Below are 19,622 nucleotides of genomic sequence, written 5' to 3' on the forward strand. Positions count from 1 at the left end.
ACACTGCAGAGTTGAGTGCATTAGCCCGCGTCAGCGGTAGACTGACTTGTATTCATTGGTTGTCCACCAAGGCTGGAACGTGGCCATCCAACCAGTTTTCGTTAATAGGATTTGCTATGCAGAGATTCTCGAGTCTAGCCACCAGACTTGATTTTCAGAAGTAGAGTAATATTGATCTGATGAAGTTTGCTCCCGTTCTGTTTCAAGGACCCAAGTTGAATAGCTGGCTATCTTGATTTTTCGACTGTACGCCGGTATACTAAGGCGGGAGGTAAGCATGTTTCAAAAGATACATCTACAAATTATTGTCCAGGTAATGTTAGGTGGCCTCCTCTTGTGACCAGTCCGATGCATTTCTGCACGACGACTTAACTGGCCTTAGACTAGTACTTTTTGAGGTTTAGCAGCCACCTTTGACCTGAGTTACTCCAGACAGCGTTGGAAAATCGGCAATGTCCTCACATCGGGTTGAGACAACAATGCTTTATTATGGGAAAATGATTATCCATTTCTCCCCTTTTTTCAATTTTTTTTTTTCCTTTTTTGATAGAACAAGAGAAATTAGAATAGTGTAGCGATCTGCGTACAGCCCGGCTTCAATAAGATAATTTCCTAGTGGGTTAGTACTCCGGGTGGGTCCGAGGCCGCCGCGGCGGCCGCGGAGAGCACGGAAATCGAATATCAGTCGATTTTCGGTGGGTGACAATAGTAAAGTAAGGGGCTCCAGGACTCAGTTAAATAGTGAAGGAAGGAAAGACGAATCTGCTTTGTCAAGGGTAGTTCAAAATTTTACTTTGGGTCCAAAAGCTTTGTGTGTGAAAGCGAACAAAATGTCGGCATCTAGTTCGGTCAATAATGAGTGAGTACCTAACAACTTATTTATACTGTTTTACAGATGGACCCAACAGCGCACAACATATTTTGAGATTCAAGGCACTAACTGGATTTGATAGCCAGTCAGTAGATATGCCCCGGAACCGTCGTGTAAATGGGTCAGCCAATAGCTCTGAGAAGCCAGTATCGAAGTCTTTGTCTCCGACAGAGACTCATATGGAGTTCGGTGGTCCGGCCGGAGTGACAGCGTTGATGTTGGGATTTCCTTTACTTATGTACTACATGTACATTGGTGCGACGTTATACGATGGCCATCTTCCAACACCGCAGAATGGGGAGACCATCAGTGATTTCCTGTATCATCTTTTCGACCTTGCGTACACCCACGCGTTCCCTCATCGCCGAGCATGGATCATCTACTGGACCTTCCTGATCCTACAAGGGATCGGATACATTTATCTGCCCGGAGTATACGGTAAAGGAAAATGTTTGCCTCATCTGAACGGGAAGCAGCTCGATTACTATTGTTCGGCGGTATCAGCCTGGTATATAACTATTGCTGGCTCGTTGGCCTTGCACTTTACCGGGGTTTTTCGTCTGGATACGTTGATCAACGAATTCGGCTCGATTATGTCGGTGGCTATCTGTTCCGGGTTCCTGGTCTCCATAATCGCCTATGTGTCGGCATTGGCCAGAGGGGCGCAACATCGCATGACCGGCTCACATATCTATGACTTCTTCATGGGTGCCGAACTGAACCCTCGGCTGTTCAAATGGCTTGACATGAAGATGTTTTTCGAAGTCCGAATCCCCTGGTACATCCTGTTCCTCCTGTCACTGGCAACAGCGTTGAAGCAATGGGAAGAATTGGGCTATGTTTCAGGCGAGGTGTGTTTCGTGTTGATGGCACACTTCCTGTACGCCAACGCGTGCGCCAAGGGCGAAGAATTGATTATCACCAGTTGGTAAGTTCGGTTGCCATCATCTCGCTAAAAGCATTTGCAACTAACCGCATATAGGGATATGTATTACGAGAAATGGGGCTTTATGCTAATTTTCTGGAACCTCGCCGGGGTGCCAATGAGCTACTGTCACTGCACCCTGTACCTCGCGTCGCACGACCCATCAACCTATCGTTGGAATAGAGTTGCGCTGGCTGCACTGTTCGCGATGTATCTCTTTGCTTACTGGGTGTGGGACACATGCAACAGCCAGAAGAACATGTTCAGAGCCCAGGAACGCGGGTTCTGGGTTGACCGGAAGACATTCCCTCAACTTCCCTGGAAGTATATCGAAAACCCCGATAAGATTCCTACCGTAACGGGTGACTCCATTTTGTGCAGCGGATGGTGTAAGTTTCGACAGGACAGGAACATACCAATAGCCTCTGCTCATGCTGACGGAACATATAGATGGTATGGCACGCAAAGTGCACTATACTTGCGATTGGTTTTTCGCCTTTTCCTGGGGGCTGATTACAGGATTCAACTCGCCATTCCCATGGTTCTACTCGGTGTTTTTCACGACAATGATTATCCACCGCGTCATTCGGGATATCCAGCGATGCCGGGAGAGATACGGCGAGGCGTGGGCGGAATACGAACGCCGCGTCCCATACCTGTTCATTCCGGTAAGTTCTCACGCATGGCGCCCAACCTGAATGAAACTAATCGAGTACTATAGTATGTAATCTAAGATTCAGTTGCAGTTCGTGATGGAGGGGAGTATCTCTTTGGTGTGTAAGATAGCAATGGATACTTGACGTTAAGTGCGAGGTTGTTCGCCTAGAGTGTCGCTCATGTAATTAGAATTCAATATATCCATCACCGATCTGTTTGCTCCGATGAAGTCGTTCAGAAACATTGATATGTCTTCCTGGCTCATTGTAGAGTCGAATGTGTCTTCCGGCCACGGCACATTTGGTAGAGAAATGTTGGCCGGGCCATCTATCGTACTAGGAATGACAAGTGAGCCATCCTGGTGTTGTTCCAGACCCATCAGAGTCTGCTGAGATTCCACGAGGACTTGTGCCGCTCTGGCAAAAGCTTCACAAATAGTATAAAGATGCCTTGACCCTCGAGATAGCCCCTTAATTAGGTCGAGAGACTTGACCGTCTCCTGGAGGAGACTGAGGTCAGCGTTGCTGGCAGTGGTAATCGCATGTGTGAAGACAATCACAAATGGCGCAAAGGATGGATAGAGTAGAATCCTGTATGTGTGTCAGCGGCTTTCGAGCCCCAAAGCCCAATATGCTAACCAATGAACGTATTCGATTTGCTTATGGGTTTGACGACCCCGGAAATAGGTGAAGCATTTTAGGTGGCTATGCAAAGCTAGTGTGGCAGCTTCATAGCATCGGGAGGAGATCGCCATGGCATTGCGTGGCCGTGTTTCGGCTCGATAGATAACCGTCAGCACCGAGTAGGTGATGAAGTCAGCACATGCAGCCATGCCATGGAGCGAGTCCGCATAGAGGCCCGCACTGACATCAATCTGGGAAGGAGTCAGCTGCTGGTGTACTGGGTTTGACTAAAAGGCCTACCGCGAGCAATTTGTCTCGAACAGCAATCAGGTCCACAGAAAGCTTCTCAATGGCGTTTAACCTCTTCTCGTCACTGGCTCTGGAGGCGGAAATAGAGTATAGTTCATCATAGACCCTTCCTTGGATCGTCGCGAACTCAGCTGTGACGAGGGTCATTAGGTCCCATGAGCGATACTGGTGATGATCTGAAGGGGTAAAGAGGTCTGTGTCTATATCATGATCTTGGAAGTGTGAAGTGAACCCCAGGTTCAGGGATATATTCTTATCGATGGTGTAAAGCAGCCAAAAGACATGCCGCTTCGTCTCGGCGAGGGTGGACGGGTCCCCTTTGGTGGTGGAACTCCGATGTAAACCAACAGTCTGGCACATATTGAACGCAAGAGATAGATATGTCCAACAGCGTTGGATATCGAATTCTTCCTGGGCTTTGATTATCTGCTGCTGTCAGCGGAAGTTCGGTGTTGTACTGACGTCTCTTACCCCAATTAAAAGTGCTTGTATCTTTTCAATTGTCGGGTCCGCCATGAGCTCATAGCTGTTTAGCCCTAAATAGAAGCGACGTTCGCAAATCCTTGCACTAGATGCCAGGTCATATCGCGCGAGGTCCGGATGTCCTTCATGGAGATAATCGCGAATGATATAATACAAAAGGCCATACAAAAGAGTCAAAGAGCCCGCAGGGACCGGATTAATTGGGAAGTAGATAGATTGGCAAAGAGATTCGACTTGGAGTAAGTCTCTCCAAGAATGGCTGACGAGAAAAAACGGAGGTTTTGCTTATCTTGTCAGACGACGAGATGAAGGGCAGGAAGAGATCACCCATACCTTTTACAGCCCTGACCACCGCGACAACTAGATCTACCGGAAGCAATGACTTTGAGTCTGGCGATGATGATGGTAAATTCGTCTCTGTCGGTTGGCCATTGTTAGACAGATGTTCTTCCGCAAGGCTGTTCTTCAAAGACGACAGGACGGCGGACACATGGTCATTCAGCCCACTATTGTGGGAAGTAGCGATAGCGGACAGTGCCGCATCCTTAGCAAGCAGTGTCTCATGGTGGAAGGACGACTGCCCTTCGAACGGCAGTGTGGCATGAGTAGATGATTCGGGAACGGAAACCAAACCAGTAGTACCAGGAGCGGCAGACTGTGTGATTTGCGCAAGTGTTTGATTGATAACGGCGAGTTGTTCTTGGAGAGCCTCAAGCCTTTGCTCACTACTATCATAGTCAACCTCAAGAGCATGTAAGGGCACCTTCAATGCTGGCTTACTAATGGCTCGACTCATTCCGCCGCTCTGGGACGCTTGTACTGCTACTGCTGGTAGTAGAGATGCCGGCTACCCTGCAAGGTATCCCCAAAGCACCACAGCTGGAGCATGGAGTGGCTTTGTCACACTTGATCTGCTGTTTGTTAGGTACGTGCCGAAGGGTCTGAAATGGCTGCTAATTCATGTACCTTTCGGGCTCGGCAGTTGTCACACTAATGGTTGTTAATCCGTGGCATTTGGCACGCAACTGGGAGGAGAATGTACCGCACGGGCGCGAAATGAATTCCTAGCGACAGTACTCATTCTGTCTGCGATTGGTATCTGGGCATAGTGCTATTGTCTGGTGACGGGCAAGTCACTGGAAACGAAGGAAGAAACAGACCGAAACGGGAACAATGCGTCACATGATCTGGCGTGAGCATCCCCCAATTTCCTGTTTGGAAATAGCGCGTCCCGTGTTTGTACACAGTATGGATCCCCCGCCCTTTGGGACAGCATCAATTCTTCCTAATTAGTACTGTTGTCTCTTCCACTTGGCATACTCTAAATTTTATTTTTCCACTTAGGCATTTCCACGACACTAAGTTGGAGCCCGGAATAACCAGTCCGACCATCGGGAAAATTCTAACCCGACCACTCGTTCATTCACCGAAGATCGTCTAACTTTCCGGCTAAAATCATGTCTGATTCATGGCGATTTCCCCGCAATGACGTTTCCCCATCTGCTTGCCAAGTTACCTTACAGAGTAAAATATGGGTGCATATGGCGGTCTGTCATGACCCCACGTTTACCCCGGATTAATATAGCCTGAATTCATGGGTATTGTTAGCGTGGGGATCCGTATCGGGAAATGAGCAAGATGCAGATCTCGGTATATAAATCACCCCAATTGCTCTATGAGAAGAGCCAACTCTAGAACGTCAACATCATGCGCTGGTCATTTCTGACCGTATTACTGTGGCTCGTATCTCTTACGGGTGCAGAGAACGGTTTCAATGGATGGCTACGATATGCCCCTGTGCAGTGCGACAAACGCTGCCAGCGGGCGTTACCGTCGAGCATTGTTACGTTGAATAGCACCGACTCAGGCCCTATAGGTACTGCTAGTCAGGAACTGCAAGCTGGACTGGAGAACATCGTTGGCAAGCAACTGTCTATCAAGCGTTCCAGCTGTGGTTCGCGCTCATCGATTCTGGTCGCTACCCTCGAGCAATACCGCCAAGCCTGCAATAGAAGCTCCGAAGTCCCTTCTCTTGGCATTGACGGCTTCTGGTTGCGTGCTTATGGTGATACCGTGCAGATTGTAGGAGAAAATGAAAGGGGTGCACTGTACGGAGCTTTTGAGTATCTCTCGCTCCTTGCGCAGGGCAACTTCTCTCACGTCGATTATACCACCAGTGCGCATGCACCAGTTCGATGGGTGAATCAGTGGGATAATATGGATGGGAGCATCGAGCGTGGATATGCTGGGCCGTCCATATTCTTCGAAGATGGCCACATTGTTGAGGATCTATCCCGTGTCAAACAGTACGCTCGCCTTCTAGCGTCGATCCGAATCAATGGTGTTATCGTCAACAATGTCAATGCCAATGCAACCCTCTTGACTTCCCAGAACATGGATGGCTTGGCGCGCATTGCAAATGTTTTTCGGCCGTATGGCATCCAGATCGGCATCTCTCTCAACTTTGCTTCGCCAGATACCTTGGGTGGCCTAGGCACTTACGACCCACTTGATCCGTCCGTCATCTCCTGGTGGGCAAACATTACTGATAGCTTGTATGACCGCGTGCCAGATATGGCAGGGTATCTGGTAAAAGCCAGCTCTGAAGGACAGCCTGGTCCTGACACATACAATCGCACTCTAGCCGAGGGAGCCAACGTCTTTGCCAAAGCCCTACAACCGCATGGCGGGATCCTTATGTTTCGCACGTTTGTCTACGACCACCATATTAACGAATCTATCTGGACAAATGACAGAGCCAACGCACAAGTGGACTTTTTCAAGGAACTAGATGGCCAGTTTGAGGATAACGTGATCCTGCAGATAAAATATGGGCCCATTGATTTCCAAGTCCGTGAGCCGGTATCTCCTCTGTTTGCCAACCTCTACAAAACCAACATGGCTATCGAATTGCAGGTCACTCAAGAATATTTAGGCCAACAGGATCACTTAGTCTATCTATCCCCACTGTGGAAAGAGCTTTTAGATTTTGACCTCCGCGTCGACCACCAACCGTCACTTGTTCGCGACATAGTCTCGGGGCAACGGTTCGATCGCCAACTAGGCGGATGGGCAGCGGTGGTTAATGTTGGAACGAACACAACATGGCTAGGCAGCCATCTAGCAATGTCTAACTTGTATGCTTATGGCCGCCTGGCGTGGAGTCCCACGGACGATTCGCAAGGCATCCTGCAAGACTGGATTCGCCTTACCTTTGGACGTGATCAAAATGTGTTGGATACCATCACTGACATGTCTATGGCATCGTGGCCTGCGTACGAAAACTACACGGGGAACCTGGGCATCCAAACATTGACCGATATTCTTTACACGCACTACGGCCCTAACCCCGCGTCGCAGGATAATAATGGCTGGGGGCAATGGACCCGCGCCGACCACGACACGATCGGAATGGATCGCACCGTTAAGAATGGCACAGGGAATGCAGGCCAGTATCCAGCCGAAATTGCACAGGTGTACGAGGACCTCGACAGCACGCCGGATGACCTGCTGCTTTGGTTCCACCACGTTCCGTATACCCACCGTCTCCACTCCGGGAAAACCGTCATCCAACACTTTTACGACGCACACTATGACGGTGCAGAGACAGCACATCGCTTTCTATCCCAGTGGGAATCTCTCAAAGGTCGTATTGACCAGCAACGCTACAATGAAGTACTGTCTCGCTTAGTCTACCAGGCTGGGCACTCTCTTGTATGGAGGGACGCCATCAACAACTTTTACTGGAACATGTCGGGAATCTCAGATGAAAAGAACCGAGTGGGCCATCATCCATGGCGGGTGGAAGCGGAGTCTATGACCTTGGACGGCTATGAGCCGTACACCGTGAGTCCTTTTGAGACCGCGTCTAATTATAAAGCGGTGGTTACAACCTCAAATTCCACCACTGGCACAGCTCAGACGAAACTTCAATTTCCTTCGGGCACCTATGACCTCGGTGTCAACTACTATGACATGTATGGTGGGAAATCCGAGTGGACAGTTTATGTTAATGACCGCGTTGTGGGACAATGGGAGGGGAACAGCGAGAACACTCTGGGGCATACACCTTCCATCTATATTGACGGCCATTCCGCTACCCGGATCACGTTCCGGGGCGTGGAAATTGAGAACGGTGACCAGTTGAAAATTGTCGGCGTGCCCGACGGCGTTGAACCTGCTCCTTTGGACTACGTGGTTCTACTTCCACCAGATGTAGTGGACTAGGTCAAGTGCTAGTACATATTAGATATTCGTGACCATCTTGTAAGATTGTGGGAGCTTAAGTAAGGCTCTACCATCTTGGGAATACAAATTCTATTGATTTTAGTTTCCTTACACTACACTATAAATACATGAGGTATAGCCAGAGAAGATAAGAGGCAGTAGTAAGATATACAAACTTCTGAGGCTCCACAGCTAACCATCATGCAGCACTGGATTATCATAGAAATTGGTAAACAAACCACCTCAACTCGGGGATACCGAGTATCCCGTAGCGCGTAGTAGCTTAACTTCTGACATGATACGCTCATCCTCAAGGCTAGGGGGACCCGGCCGAAGTGGATAGTCACCCATCCTCCAAACCTTTGCAGCTTCGACGGTAGTTACTTTCCCCTCTCCTACCAGTTTATCAGGAACAACAAGAAACTCATCCGCCATCACAGAAAATGCGGTATCTGCAGTGCTGGGCTTCGTAGTACCAGGCAAAGCAGCAACCCACAGTCTACCCTCGGCATATATAAAGGGCCATAATCGACTCAGAAAATTGTATCTCTTCTGATAGTAGAAGGTATTGCTATGTGCCTTGACCGTCACGGATCGCCTCTCGGAAGTTATAGCGCCGGTTTCCTTCTCGCTGAAATGTTTGTGCTCTCCGCCAACTCCTAGCTTCAGGTCCTTGAGGTCGAGATTAGCTAAAAGAGCATCCTTATCCTCGATTCTATTCTCTGTCATAACACCTATTGGCACGTTGATCTCCTCTATACTATCATCGTCGGTTTGGTTCTGCTGAGACCACATAAGGATCCAGTCGTACCCGAGGAAATGCAAGTCGCAGTATACTTCGATGATAGCCCATGGGCTCATACTCCTGGGCCTGGTGAGAGTTTGTTTGATGATGGTATCGCCTTTGACTTTGTAACTGGCTCGGGAGGGAGCGGTTGTAGTGCCTGTGTACCAATCGGTCAGCCATTGGAACATGGCCGAGACTGAAAATTTTCGGCGTGTGTGTTGTTCTAGATGTATTCAAGTAGCGTTCAAGTATTGGATGAATCTTAAATAGCCTGTGTCGTGAGTACTGCTTGGTACGTCAGCTAAGTAAGGTTGACTGCCTCGCGCTAGGGTATCGTGAGTCACGGTAGCATGGCAGAGCCTAAAAGGGTGCCTGAAGGTCTTGGCGCTCAACGAATTATGTCCAGTCGGACATTCTACAGTTGATATAAATTATTTGAGATTGTGACTCAACGCGTGGAAATCTCATTTTATGCTTCTTCTTGTGTAACGGTAATCATGTGCTATATTAGAATTTACTCGAAACGAATATATATACAATCGAAAGACTACCTTTAATAGAATGAAGAATCAAACAGCCTCCTGACCCTGCAATCCCCACTTCAAACGAGCAATACCACCCATCCCAACCATCCACACCTCCCGATACTCATTAGCATTCGTCCAGACAAAGTTATTAACCGTGAAATTCGTCTGCACGCGCACAATCATATCCCCATATTCATCCATCACACTTAATCCGTTCCCAGTCGCAGTAACAACGTACCCATTGCGGGCAACCTTGAGTCCATCCGGAACAGAACCAATGGCATCATAGTATATAGACCTCTTATTGATGATAGCGCGACCATCATCAACGAGATCGAATTTATAAATTGCGCGTGTACCCGTAACATTGTATAAGATCCCTGCTCCGCCGGGGCTGGGTACGTCGGAGGAGATCGGCGCCGAGAGACCTGAGGCTGCTGAATCGCTGATGTAGATGTGTCGACGGTCGGGACTGAGTGCTATTCCGTTTGGGGAGAACATCTCGTCATTGACGATGACTGTTGAGCCTGTTGTAGGGTCGAATCGGTATGTTCCGGACTTGGTCTGTGGGGGTATATCGGCGAGTTCCAACCACCAGGAGTAATAAGGGGCTGTGAACCAGATGAAGCCTGTTGCAGGATCGACAATGAGGTCATCGCAGTCGGTGAAGGTTAAACCGTAGTAGTTATTCAAGAGTGTTGTAGATTTGTTGGTTGCTGGATCTAAGGTGACGATGCCGGGTCGTTGTTCGCCTAGGCCGGGGATTGAGGTATTGCTTCCTGCCACGGAGAAGTAGACTGTGTTGTTGTGATAGAAACCTCCGTTGGGGATGTAGATGGGTGGATCAGCGGTGAAGTGTGAAAGAGAGGGAGGATCTTGATTGAGGTCGATGGCAAATTGTGGGAGGTTTGTTGAGAGCTCCGAGAAGTAGATTCGGTTCTGGGTTGGGACGAAAACGGGCCCCTCGTGAATGTGGTTAGCGTCCACGGAGAGGACAAAATCCACGCTGGGTGAGTCTCCCAGGACATCTGCTGCACGGGACTCGTCAAAGACGATGAAATCTGCCGTTGATATGTGTTTCCAGGAGGCATCTGCGGGGACTTCGGTGTCTCCATAGGTGGGGATGTTTCTGCCGTCAGGAGCAGCGCGGTGGAAGGGATATGGGAGATTAGCGGCATGTTGTTTCAGACAGACGACACCAGGTGCCATGCAAGGGCGGGCTATGGGGTCATTCAGAACTGCAACTGCGGACGGTGTGGTTAAGGATGTCGCCGTTGCACGGGGAATAACCGCAGCAGCATTAGCCACAGTGGTGGCCAATGTTAGAGATAAAGCACCAGAATACATCATAATGAGGAGATTAAAGGATCCAGACAAACTCTGCGGCCGTGGACTGGTTGTCCTTACCCTCTAATATAACGCATGCAGTCTGAAAGGGGAACTATGTCATATTTATACTGGTTCACGCTCGCTCGGAGATGATATAGATCGTCATAAGTAGAGGTCTCGGAGTTGAATGGACGTAGACCCACAACGACATAGCATGCCCGAACTTCTACACTGTTGGTAACCCTATATAATAGTCTCTAGTAGGCCGGTGGGTTCGTTATCGATTAGATTCTGGGGCTAAATTGCAACGCTCGTTTGATTGGTGGGCTCGACAGAACTAGAGCTTGGTGAACTATGAAATTAACTAACCATATGAAGACATCAGGTACCTATATAGAAGTTTAATTGGTATGACTAGCATTGCGATCATATGTATCATGGTGTTTCAGCCACTGTGGTCCCAGCTGCATAGGGCTGACCTGCCATGTGCGCTTACCTATGCACTGTGGCCTGAGGCATGCAGGCCACCCCGGAAGCAGGATCAAGGTGGTCATTGGCTCGGAGATGGATGGCCTGTGGATCTCTACTATGGTGACGACTTACTCCACCTGCCATTTTCCTCCGAGCCACTCAGACTCCATTCTGTGGCCAATGTACCCCTGACCGTGAGACTGAGGAGCCATTCTAGTGCAGGAACATGATGCTTGTGTCTTGCAATGCTGACTTTTGGGGTGCAGTTTATGACAATGGGCTACCCGGTACATGCGTGCCTGGATGTATCGCAAGGCCACTGTTTGAGCATCTTTAAAAATACGCTCAATCCTGAACAGGGGAATATCGCGGTTCTCCGATCTATCCACTAGCATAAAGATGACGTTCCGATTTGGGATATGAAATTCTATTGCTATCTGAGCCTAGCTGCTTGTTGATTATTGGTGTAGCTTGTCCAATTTGGCCGAAGCTTGATAATTCCATCCATGCCTATGTCTGGCTGATTAATGGCGAATAACGAAAGAGTCAACGCAGAACATGGTGACTTTCTTCGAGGTCTTCAAGATCGTATCGCCGCACATAGTCTCATCCTTCCCCACATCTGACATGCCTATGAAGTATCTAATCCAATCATTAGCTCATCTGAAACAACAGAGAATCATAGTCCAAGAGATACATACGTCTGCTGAGTCTCCCGGTCGAAGAAGACATGTTCGGTGTTCGGATCGTCTACATCATACACCTTGCGACGCATGTTGCTAAAAACATCAATACTCAAGGTTACCTATGTGATTTTTTTAAGCCAGGCCCCACTGAAACTCACTTGAACATCTGCGCTAGCTGTGTCTTGATAAGGTCTGCTTCTGTCGCAGTGAGTCTCAAATGGGTGACGGGTTTACCCGGCACCTTGCCCATGACTAGGGCATTCAGATACCCGCCGGGAACAAACCGGGCATGTTCGCCCCTCTGTATAAGCTCCTGATGGCCAAGGTAAACAGGAACGCCTAACATTTGATTGTCCTGGAGCGATTGGCATTCCATGCGAAAATCCCTGATACCATCCTCAATGATGATTGGGACATCTGAGGGGTCTTCTTCTGGGTCAGAAGGAAGCCTTTGTGAGACGTTGGAATCCTGTCAGCCTTTTTCAAAGCAAATAAGCAAGAGAATCGGATAAAGCGTTTCTTACTGGTATCGCAACTTAACGATCACTGGCCTTCCGTCAGATACACGTTGAGCATTGTGAACCTCACACATATCATAAAGGTCCTCCGATTGCTTCAGCGATATGTAATCCAAGAGTCTGAACTCCTGTCCCTGGATTGTAATGCATCTAGACATATTCGACACTGTAATGGCAGATTTAACAGAGAAGGGGTAGAGAAAAGCGAAGGGTAAGAGAGAAGTGGGTGTTGTTCAATTACAACAGAATGATGAGATAAGGAAGGGTACAGGGGAATTATGTTCCTTGGTACTTGACCCTTCATGCAATAATTCACTTTTTGCGACTAAGCCTAGAATGGACATTCACCCGCGGTGACTCTAAAGAACTGGTCTACTTTTCTTTTGGGAAGTACTTAAGATGTTGTTGTGTTGGTTGGCCTGTTTACGCGGTCTGTGTTATCTGACACAGTCTGTTCAGTAGCTAGCAATAAAATAGATGGCTGTCAATCTGCTCTAAGAAAGAGTGACCAGTAGTGAGTATCTAGACTATGCGTACTATCCAGTCATAGCAGGACCCTGTATAGTATCAAACAAGCATTTGAAGTTGGATGGGTTCGCTGTCAGTGCTTATCCCTCAAATCCACGGTTCTTTGTGTTGTGTCAGTGACCTATATTGCTCTTTCCCAGAATTATAGTGAAGGCTGTTCTTCATGTGGAGCATTTCCTATTGAGACAAGCTGTGTGACTGCACTACCAAATCTTTCTCTATCAAAGTCTCTTCCTGTTAGATCTCTGAGTGAGTGGTTTCTTCTGTATGTTGGATATTTTGCAATTAGATCAAAATGTTGGTTACTATTTTCCATTAGTTCTGATTCATCGGTTAAGCCACGCTATAGCTAGATAGTCTAGCCATATTATCACGGCCTATTCCTTCTATATTAGGCTTCTGTTGCTTAGATATCTTAATGTGATCTCTCTGGTGTATACCTGACAAAAGAACAAAATCAAATGCTTATTTATAGACGTATCGCACCTAGATGCCACAGACCAATTACAGAAGGACATTTCGCAACCTAGACCTATACAAGCAACACCCCCATCCGATCGAATTCTAGTGCTACTCTTCTGATATACTCTTCTATTCTCATATAACATAGGAGAGGTACACATAAACTATAAGACATAAGTAATACTGGACAGTTCTCCTACATATCTGGAATTATTGACTAGGCAACCAACTGGGTGATGTGAATGATTAGAACGGGGGTATATTCATTTAATTACAGAGACTCAGAGGACTGGACCTCCTTAGAGTGTTGTCAAACCTACAAGCGACTAGGGCATCCTGGTCCTCTCTTTAGGCGCTTCTCGATTCTTTCTGAATAAGAAATCCCTATCTCGAAGGTTTTCACTTGACAAAGACTAAGCTCAAGATGGACCTTACCACGCAGAGAAAAGTAGTCTTCGGTCGAATTGCCGACATTCGCTATGAAGGTTCTGGCACCGGGTTATCTCGCCGAAGGTACATAATATCAGGAGATGATATCTCGCGATGGCCGGGCTTTTGTAGCTGGATACGCGGAATAAACAGTTCGCTGCTGGGACAGCCTGATGGCAGTAATTTGAATAGCCAACTACCGCGTCAATGGTCCAATGTTGCCAATGAGACCGGCGGGACTGGGCGACTAGTCGCCCATGTATTCCAGGAGATCGCTCCTGTCTTGCATAGACACGGAGTCGACATGGTATTTGCGGATGTTCAAGGTGCCAATGCCCCGAGACTACCCCCGAAGGAGAAAGTTTTCCCTGGTTTCGTCCTACACTCGCCAACGGGGGAGGTACGCCTTGTTGGTGAGATGAAGACATCTTGGACGACTGACCTGGATAATTTGTGGTCAAGAGCAGAGCGTAAATTCCTTGGTTAGTTCATATAAATGATTGGATATACTATAAATATGGGTGGTTAACTTTAATATAGGACAAGTATTCAGATACATGGATGATTACGGGACGCTCTACGGCTGCGCCTGTACCTACGAGCAGGCCGTTTTCCTGAAGAGACGGGACCAAGGACCTTTCAGGTCTCACCGGTTATCAAGCATAGCACTCCCTCGGTAGGCAATCCCATCAAGCCAAGCTTGAGAGAGTGCTTCTTCACCATGGCTGCACACGTCGCACAGGATCAAAATTGGAGGTATAGCGGTACGAGGGTTGGCCGTACTCTGGTAAGTGATATCTTTTACCCTGGCGCCGGATATCTGTTCAGCGTAAATACTAAACAATAGCTACAGACAAGATAGGGCTACTGGGCTAGGTTTGAGGGTTACATTCTGTGGGTACTGCAGAAGGCGATTGGATGGGTGATAACACTGGACTGGCGATACTTTTTCGATTGTATTTTATTTGGCATGGTTGTGGTTTAGAACAGTCAGTGCTAGTATCTTTTAGTTCTATCACATTATCACATTATCAGTGCCAACATGCTATATCTTAGCGACACATTATAAATATCAACTGCTGGCCCACACGTAGGGTAACATTTAACCCCGCTTTATACGAGTGATAAAGGCCCATTACGAGAGACTCCCATCCATGTCACGTAATATCCCCACAAAGCCAAGTCGGCTCCACAAGACCTTGTATGTGGAGAGGTTGATCACTTATGCGGGGTCCCCGCAAGTTACTCTATTCAATCCCTCGCACAATAATTGACGTAATTGTTTCTAGGCTGTAGAATCCTTCTCCTGTAACCCTTGGCTTTCACATATATCAATGAAACATTGAGACGTTTGAATAGTATAATGGTATAGATGATTGAAGCGGTCAGTTGCAAGAAGCCGTGACGGTTGTATCATTTGTTCTGATTGCAATGTTTCGCCGAGGTGGTCCCGAGACTATCTTCACTTATTGAAAATGGATTTAGCCTGTGTAAGGGCCAAGACTAGTATTTTCATCACTGAATAACTCGCAGTGCCGATAGTACCTGCCGTTGTCTTGGCTGCGTAGGTTGTGAGGCATTTAAATAGATATTGGGAAAGCCATGTATTTGCTAGTTGCGGGGGTTACTTCATTTGCCAAGGCCTCTCTATTAAATAGCTGAGCATCCCTCCCTGATGGAAGTATAGACATCTGCAGCATAGGTCTTTAATGACAGGGTCCATCGTTCTTATATTGTACCCACAATGCGGATTGACTGTACTGTAGCGAGCCTGACAGCCCTTGCTTCAGGGTGTCAAGCCCTAAGCACCAGACCCTACGTGCCTAGAGGTCATTCCCTGTCGCGACGCGATGACAGCGCTCCGATCTACAGAGATGCCTCGTATTGCATCGACGAGCGTGTCGATGATCTCCTAGCCCGCATGACAATCGAGGAAAAAGCCGGCCAACTCTTCCACACCAGACTAATGGACGGCCCCCTCGACGACGAAGGGAGCGGTAACAACGCCCACAACAGCACCAGCAACATGATCGGCGAAAAGCACATGACGCACTTCAACCTCGCCAGCGATATCACAAACGCCACGGAGACGGCTGAATTCATCAATCGCATACAAGAGCTAGCATTACAGACCCGACTGGGAATTCCGGTCACTGTGTCGACTGATCCTCGTCATTCCTTCACGGAAAACGTAGGCACCGGGTTCAAGGCAGGAGTATTCTCCCAATGGCCGGAATCAATTGGCCTGGCTGCACTTCGAGACCCTTATGTCGTGAGAAAGTTCGCCGAGGTCGCAAAGGAAGAGTATATTGCGGTTGGTATTCGCGCGGCATTGCACCCTCAGGTCGATCTCTCCACCGAGCCACGATGGGCTCGTATTAGTAACACCTGGGGTGAAAACAGCACTCTTACTAGTGAGCTCCTCGTCGAGTATATCAAGGGTTTCCAAGGCGATAAACTCGGTCCTCAGTCCGTGAAAACGGTTACCAAGCACTTCCCTGGAGGTGGCCCCGTTGAGAACGGCGAAGACTCCCACTTTGCGTACGGAAAGAACCAAACATACCCGGGCAATAATCTGGAGGAGCACCTGAAGCCCTTCAAAGCGGCCATCGCTGCCGGTGCAACGGAGATCATGCCGTACTATTCCCGGCCCATTGGCACTGAGTACGAGCCAGTCGCTTTCTCATTTAACAAGAGAATCGTGACTGAGTTACTGCGCAATGAGCTCGGTTTTGAGGGTATTGTCTTGACGGACTGGGGTCTCATTACAGATGGGTATATCGCGGGCCAGTATATGCCTGCCCGAGCTTGGGGTGTTGAGAATCTCACTGAGCTTGAGAGAGCGGCAAGAATCCTTGACGCCGGCTGTGACCAGTTTGGAGGTGAGGAGCGACCAGAACTGATTGTTCAACTTGTCCAAGAAGGGACTGTATCAGAGGATCGGATCGATGTCTCCGTTCGCCGGCTCCTGAGAGAAAAGTTCGTTCTTGGCTTATTTGACAATCCTTTCGTTGACCCTGAGTCTGCTGGCCGAGTTGTCGGAAATGATTACTTCGTTCGTCTGGGTAGAGAGGCGCAGCGGAGGTCGTATACTCTCCTTAGCAACAACGAGGACATTGTCCCCTTGAAGAAGATTGAACAGAGTACCAAGTTCTATATCGAAGGCTTCAACGCTTCTTTCATCGAATCGTGGAACTACACCGTCGTCGATAGCCCCGAAGAAGCAGACTATGCTCTTCTGCGGTACAACGCACCTTACGAGCCTCGTCCAGGAGGCTTTGAGGCAAACATGCATGCCGGCTCACTCGCATTCAACGATACTGAGAAAGCCCGCCAAGCTAAGATATACTCAACCGTACCGACGATCGTGGATATTGTCATGGATCGTCCTGCAGTTATTCCTGAGATTATTGAGCAGGCCAAAGCTGTCTTCGCTAGTTACGGCAGCGATAGCAATGCTTTCTTGGATGTGGTCTTTGGTGTCAGCGCGCCTGAGGGAAAGCTGCCATTTGATTTGCCCAGTTCTATGGAGGCTGTCGAAGCGCAGATGGAAGATGTGCCGTTTGATACGAGGAATCCGGTGTTTAAGTTTGGACATGGGTTAAGCTATGCTAATCCTTGTGCGAGTAGCAGCAGCAAGTGCTCCTAAGTGGAAGGTTGTGGTGATGGAGCCTAGCTGAGCGTTGCAATGGAGGTCGTATATTGTGAGTAGTGAGAGCCTAGTGGGACATACGTGATGCTATGGGGGACTCTAGGCAATATCTGGGTATGAATAATAGAACTAGCTCTGCCACAAACTCAAAGTTACATGACTTCCTAAAATCTCACCTGAGATAGACTCAATGCAAATAGAGGTAATTTACCTCATATATAAAATGGGCTGCATATAATACACAGTACTTATATACATATACCCTCCAAGAAGTGAACCACTACCTGAGCATTCCAATTTCGCCCCCTCCATACTCCATCCATCGCCTCACACTGGGACGAACCTAAACAGAGCACTCCTTCCGAGATCCATCGGAATAGAAATAATCCTCATTAATCTTGATCGACTCAGCGTACCAAGTCTTACCCTGATCGGAAGTGGCGAAGCCGCTCGACGTAGCGTTCATCAGGTTCAGGGTGTTACCGAAGTTGGGGTCAGCCTGGCTGAGATGGATGGTAAGCTTGTCCCAGCTGTAACCAGCGACCGTACCACAGGTTCCGAGGTAGCATTCGTTGCTCGAGTAGAGGAACGTAGGGTTGATCGATTTATCTTTGGTAATGTTCAGTTAGTGTTGCTGGAATTGGGTACTGAGGTTTGTTGATGTAGGGGGCATACCGTCAGATTGCTCGGAGACCTGCTTTCCACCAATAGAGACCTGCTGGGTGATCTTCTTGTCATCGACGGTGACTGCCATCGTTAATTCTCTGGTCCAATATGTTTGTTATTTGAGGTAAGGTGTGGAGTTTACTGGTAAAGTCAAGCTTTGAGCCGTTGGGGACAGTGATATACGGTTGCTGTACCTGGCCGGCTATTGAACACGTATTAGTACATGTCAGAAATTCATATAAATGAACTAACGTACACAGATGATAAGTGCTGGCGGCGACACACCACTCCTGGGCCGTAGCCGGACATGCCCTGATAGCAATTAGCTATTTATCACATTGCGCCCTGACCTTTGCAATTGTAATGTGTAGTCAAACGCACTGAGACTTCTGGTCCGGCGACCAGTTCAACAGAGGCTGGAACAAATCCGCAGCCTGATCCGACATGGAGGCGGAGATACCAACCCAGATAGACAGCCAGGGAGCATCGTTCTGCTTCTCCTGGACCGTACCACATGGAATCGCCGGAGGAACAAGCGAATAGGTAGCCTTGGTGATTTGAGCATTGTTGGCCGCAGGTCCAACAGCAAACATGTTGCCGAAGTGCCAATCTTCGTAAAGAGCGGCCGCGCGCAGCGCCAGGGCAAGGGGAACGACAGCGTAGAAGGAGCGCATTGTTACCAGACGATGCGAATTAATAAATTGGAGGAATGAAAGAACGAGGTGCAGGAAAAGAATGATATTGGTGTCCTGAGTTCACGGCTCAGGTCTATATAAATGTCCAAGATGCAAGTGGGCCGGCTTCTGTCTTGGAGATTGTTTCAGGATCCACTTTTGACTCCATCGACGGCAAAGAGAGACATTCCCAGACGTGAATCGTCCAGACACGGCATGAAATACGAAAATCATGGCTTAATCAAAAAGGTCACCCAATTGTTGAGTTGCTAAGGGCCACATTGCCCCAACATGTGCCGCGCGGAAATTATCTTGCCGTCAATAGTGAGACAAGAGTTGAAATGCTTGATTAGGAACTGAGCCATAAGGATTAGCTGAGCGGTATATAGTATGTACTAACTGCGATGGGGTTTGTTTAGCCGCGCTCACCTCCTTTTCTATAGCTTATTATCTCAATGCTATTAACTGAGAAATAATTGTTATGCAGCTCTATCAGGACGGAGATGGTAATGTGCTTTCCATCGAGTACCATATTTTAACATGGTCAGTTAGATACTGTCGCCAAACAAGTTCAACTTTAATGTCTCGAGGTTAGCTGCGTGTCAAGCTCTAATCAACTACTGTTGCTAGGTCGAATGGCATGATATTGACATGTCAAATCCTTGCCAAGTGCTTCTAGTAACCTTAGTTATGTAGATCTCCATAGAAGCCGTTGCTACTTCACCTATTGCAGGATTTTACAACTACCATAATTGGAAAGGATGAACGCATTTTCTCGTAGCCAGTGCTCCACAGATT

The 19,622-nt window shown here is 48.1% G+C and overlaps 8 protein-coding genes across 8 annotated transcripts; 3 read left to right on the forward strand and 5 right to left on the reverse strand.

The window, feature by feature from the left end:
* Nucleotides 1-730: 730 nt before the first annotated feature.
* On the reverse strand, nucleotides 731-4,992 carry F9C07_2282704 (C6 transcription factor). Its single transcript, XM_071510576.1, has 9 exons — nucleotides 4,911-4,992; nucleotides 4,835-4,858; nucleotides 4,649-4,779; nucleotides 4,202-4,593; nucleotides 3,857-4,152; nucleotides 3,377-3,811; nucleotides 3,092-3,327; nucleotides 954-3,043; nucleotides 731-859 (listed from the first exon to the last, which is right to left on the reverse strand). The coding sequence occupies exons 1-8, from the start codon at nucleotides 4,947-4,949 to the stop codon at nucleotides 2,599-2,601; spliced, it is 1,998 nt and encodes a 665-aa protein (XP_071365315.1). The 5' UTR covers nucleotides 4,950-4,992; the 3' UTR covers nucleotides 731-859; nucleotides 954-2,598.
* F9C07_7683 (c-24(28) sterol reductase) lies at nucleotides 765-2,494 on the forward strand (the record flags this gene model as incomplete). The annotated part of the gene is made up of 4 exons (XM_041291449.2): nucleotides 765-859; nucleotides 954-1,799; nucleotides 1,854-2,185; nucleotides 2,247-2,494. The coding sequence occupies exons 1-4, from the start codon at nucleotides 831-833 to the stop codon at nucleotides 2,492-2,494; spliced, it is 1,455 nt and encodes a 484-aa protein (XP_041145356.1). The 5' UTR covers nucleotides 765-830.
* Nucleotides 4,993-8,200, forward strand: F9C07_2282705 (alpha-glucuronidase). The gene has a single exon (XM_041285585.2). The coding sequence runs from the start codon at nucleotides 5,576-5,578 to the stop codon at nucleotides 8,093-8,095; it is 2,520 nt and encodes an 839-aa protein (XP_041145358.1). The 5' UTR covers nucleotides 4,993-5,575; the 3' UTR covers nucleotides 8,096-8,200.
* Nucleotides 8,201-9,284, reverse strand: F9C07_2282706 (uncharacterized protein). The gene has a single exon (XM_041285591.2). The coding sequence runs from the start codon at nucleotides 9,068-9,070 to the stop codon at nucleotides 8,339-8,341; it is 732 nt and encodes a 243-aa protein (XP_041145359.1). The 5' UTR covers nucleotides 9,071-9,284; the 3' UTR covers nucleotides 8,201-8,338.
* A 25-nt stretch (nucleotides 9,285-9,309) lies between these two features.
* Nucleotides 9,310-11,146, reverse strand: F9C07_2282707 (putative lactonohydrolase). Its single transcript, XM_041285592.2, has one exon. The coding sequence runs from the start codon at nucleotides 10,757-10,759 to the stop codon at nucleotides 9,452-9,454; it is 1,308 nt and encodes a 435-aa protein (XP_041145360.1). The 5' UTR covers nucleotides 10,760-11,146; the 3' UTR covers nucleotides 9,310-9,451.
* Nucleotides 11,147-11,404: 258 nt separating this feature from the next.
* On the reverse strand, nucleotides 11,405-12,827 carry F9C07_1478816 (uncharacterized protein). Its single transcript, XM_041291460.2, has 4 exons — nucleotides 12,420-12,827; nucleotides 12,054-12,344; nucleotides 11,911-11,988; nucleotides 11,405-11,851 (listed from the first exon to the last, which is right to left on the reverse strand). The coding sequence occupies exons 1-4, from the start codon at nucleotides 12,569-12,571 to the stop codon at nucleotides 11,734-11,736; spliced, it is 639 nt and encodes a 212-aa protein (XP_041145361.1). The 5' UTR covers nucleotides 12,572-12,827; the 3' UTR covers nucleotides 11,405-11,733.
* Nucleotides 12,828-15,476: 2,649 nt separating this feature from the next.
* On the forward strand, nucleotides 15,477-17,643 carry F9C07_2282710 (glycoside hydrolase superfamily). The gene has a single exon (XM_041285593.2). The coding sequence runs from the start codon at nucleotides 15,577-15,579 to the stop codon at nucleotides 17,479-17,481; it is 1,905 nt and encodes a 634-aa protein (XP_041145362.2). The 5' UTR covers nucleotides 15,477-15,576; the 3' UTR covers nucleotides 17,482-17,643.
* On the reverse strand, nucleotides 17,644-19,128 carry F9C07_2282711 (uncharacterized protein). Its single transcript, XM_041291472.2, has 5 exons — nucleotides 18,532-19,128; nucleotides 18,407-18,462; nucleotides 18,293-18,352; nucleotides 18,160-18,231; nucleotides 17,644-18,093 (listed from the first exon to the last, which is right to left on the reverse strand). The coding sequence occupies exons 1-5, from the start codon at nucleotides 18,822-18,824 to the stop codon at nucleotides 17,828-17,830; spliced, it is 747 nt and encodes a 248-aa protein (XP_041145363.1). The 5' UTR covers nucleotides 18,825-19,128; the 3' UTR covers nucleotides 17,644-17,827.
* Between the last annotated feature and the right edge of the window lie 494 nt (nucleotides 19,129-19,622).

The sequence above is a fragment of the Aspergillus flavus genome, chromosome 3 (genome assembly GCF_009017415.1).
Source record: "Aspergillus flavus chromosome 3, complete sequence".
NCBI lineage: Eukaryota > Fungi > Ascomycota > Eurotiomycetes > Eurotiales > Aspergillaceae > Aspergillus > Aspergillus flavus.